We start from the raw sequence: 2,370 nt of genomic DNA, 5'->3' as shown, positions 1-2,370 counted from the left end.
AGGAGGAAGACTTCACTGCAGTAGATGGCTGGAAAACAGTTAAGTGATGAAAGAAAAGAGAAAGGAAAAGGAAAAGGAAAGAAAGAAAAGAAAAAAGAAAAAAGAAAAAAGAAAAGGAAAGGAAAAGAAAAGAAAAGAAAAAAGAAGAGGGAGGAGGAAGAAAAGGAAAGAAAAAAAGACAAGGAAAGAAAAGAAAAGAAAAGAAAAGAAAAGAAAAGAAAAGAAAAGAAAAGAAAAGAAAAGGTGGTTTACAGCATGAAGCCAGAGGAAAACTGAGGTTCCAGATATCTTCTCCAGTCTGACTCAACAGATAAAAATTGAATGGTGCGTCAGGATCCTCGCATCCAGTCTCCAGAAGGATAATTTTACCCTCCAAGAGACCGATCACAGGGAAAGTAAAAGTTTCCTGACTCTAGCCACATCAAGCCCCACAGGGAACACAGCTGCCTTGGCCACAGACTTGCTGGGTTGTACATCAGTGACGCTACCCCATTATCTCAGGACCTTCGATCCCACCTTGAAATCCTATTTCATAGAAGTCATTCTCCTCGTGAAACGTAGCAGAGAGGAAAGGAACATTAAAAGTGGCAAAGGGATTTAAAGAAGCCATGTCCCATTGCACCATGCCCTCTGCCTTAGTGTCTCTGAGGTTTTTCATCAATCGCAACTCACGATGCCCAGCACCCTGCACAGCAGCCCCTCTCCACCACACCTCTCGGCCGGGGGTTGCTCAAGTGCAGTGATGGGGACTGCTGAGCACAGATAAATCACTGCCTGCCACACCCAGTAGCTAGGGTCCCAAAATGGAAAAACACCTGCAGCATTGAGCACCAGTGACAGAAAACAGGAGGTGGAGAGGACGGAAAAGGACATGAGAGCCAGGAGAACCTGGTTGTGCACCTGGGCCCTGGGCTCACAAAAGCCACATTGGACAGGCAGACCTTCTTAGTGTGTCTTTCCAGAGACATGACCAAACCATGTCGAAAAGGAAGACAGCAGTAACGACTGTCCAGCTAACAAGTTTTAAACAGAAGAAGTAGAATTTCTCATATGGTCTCACGGTATTCTCAATGGCATTCCCAGATTGCAACCTTCTCCTTACAAAGTACTGTTACAAGCTCTGGTTGCCTATGAAAATAAGATGGTGCTCAAGTTGGAGAGCCCTACAGCATCCATGCAACCAACCCAGACACCTTCTATTTTAGCCAGAGGAAGATGGGGAGGGTGAAGGTTGCAATTTTCATGCAATGGAAGACACTGAGCTAGGTAGGTGGAGAATCGTAAGATGGCCAGTCCCGCCAGAAGGCTAGGAACTACAGTACAAGGTTGGATGGGAAGGCCTCTGGATACAGGAAAATATAAATGGTCCTCCTCATCACACCCACTGCAGACAGAGGCAAGAGGCCCCCAGGCTGACTAATAATTTATCACAAGGTAACAGTGTTCTCTGTAGCAACCACTCCACGTCCAGAGCTGCAGTGATGAAGCCATTGCTCACTGCTGCCACCAGGCACAAAAATAATAAAACGATAGCCAAGATGATGGCTCTCTTATCAGTCACTGGAGATCCTGGAATCATGTCATCTCCATTCATCTCTTCTGTGCACTAGATGGGTCCCAAGACTTCGAGGTCTATTCCTATTGGGTGGTTCTGGAAGCTCCTACATCATGTTTACCCCTCTAGCTGCCCCCAAGTGTAGAGGACACAGGTTATCTCTTGAGGGTAAAGAGATTTCTTCTTCTCAAAACAGATGCAAATATTGCTAAGGCTCAGTGTCAAAAGTCCCCCTGCCTGCCCCTGAACTTGCCTGCCCCTCTTCTGCCCACTCTCTGCCCATGTCAACACTGGCATGAACACTATATCAGGCAGGCACTTGCATTTAGCATCCCTTACACAGAAAGTTCTACTTCTCTAAGCTAACACCTAACGACCATCAGAGCTCACATCCATCAACTGGCTGTTCATCCAGGCATTTTTCTAAATGTTTTCCATCGTGCTAGTTCCCACTGTGACCCTATGAAGTAGGTGCTTTCGGAATACCCTCCCGACAGACCAAAAAATGAGCTAAACCTCTACCAAAAGAGGTCCAAGTCCTAGAACTTGTGGTGAACATCAGTATCAAAAAGAACATAGCAGACAATTATATACTATCAGGCAGGTGACTTTTTTGTTACAACATTTTATAATGTGACCTTTAAAGTGGCATTTCATGAGAGAACCCCTACCAGGATAGCAATGAAACGAATGGGATGTGGCAGAAAGAATCCTGGATAAGGCACCAAGGCAGGAACTGGTACAAGCCCCCCCACCCCACCATGAGTTACTGAGTATGGTGTTAACCCCCTGAGCCTCAATTTCACCATCTGTAA

At 45.7% G+C, this 2,370-nt stretch overlaps 1 protein-coding gene across 1 annotated transcript; it reads right to left on the bottom strand.

Moving 5' to 3' along the window:
• Positions 1–657: 657 nt before the first annotated feature.
• TAS2R60 (taste 2 receptor member 60) lies at positions 658–1,594 on the bottom strand. The gene is given in 6 exon segments (XM_015541410.1): positions 658–926; positions 929–976; positions 979–1,137; positions 1,140–1,169; positions 1,172–1,384; positions 1,387–1,594. Coding segments are annotated over 6 exon segments (927 nt in total).
• Between the last annotated feature and the right edge of the window lie 776 nt (positions 1,595–2,370).

The sequence above is a fragment of the Panthera tigris genome, chromosome A2, assembly GCF_018350195.1.
Source record: "Panthera tigris isolate Pti1 chromosome A2, P.tigris_Pti1_mat1.1, whole genome shotgun sequence".
In the NCBI taxonomy this organism is placed as follows: Eukaryota; Metazoa; Chordata; class Mammalia; order Carnivora; family Felidae; genus Panthera; species Panthera tigris.
This window is presented reverse-complemented; position numbering and strand designations above follow the sequence as displayed.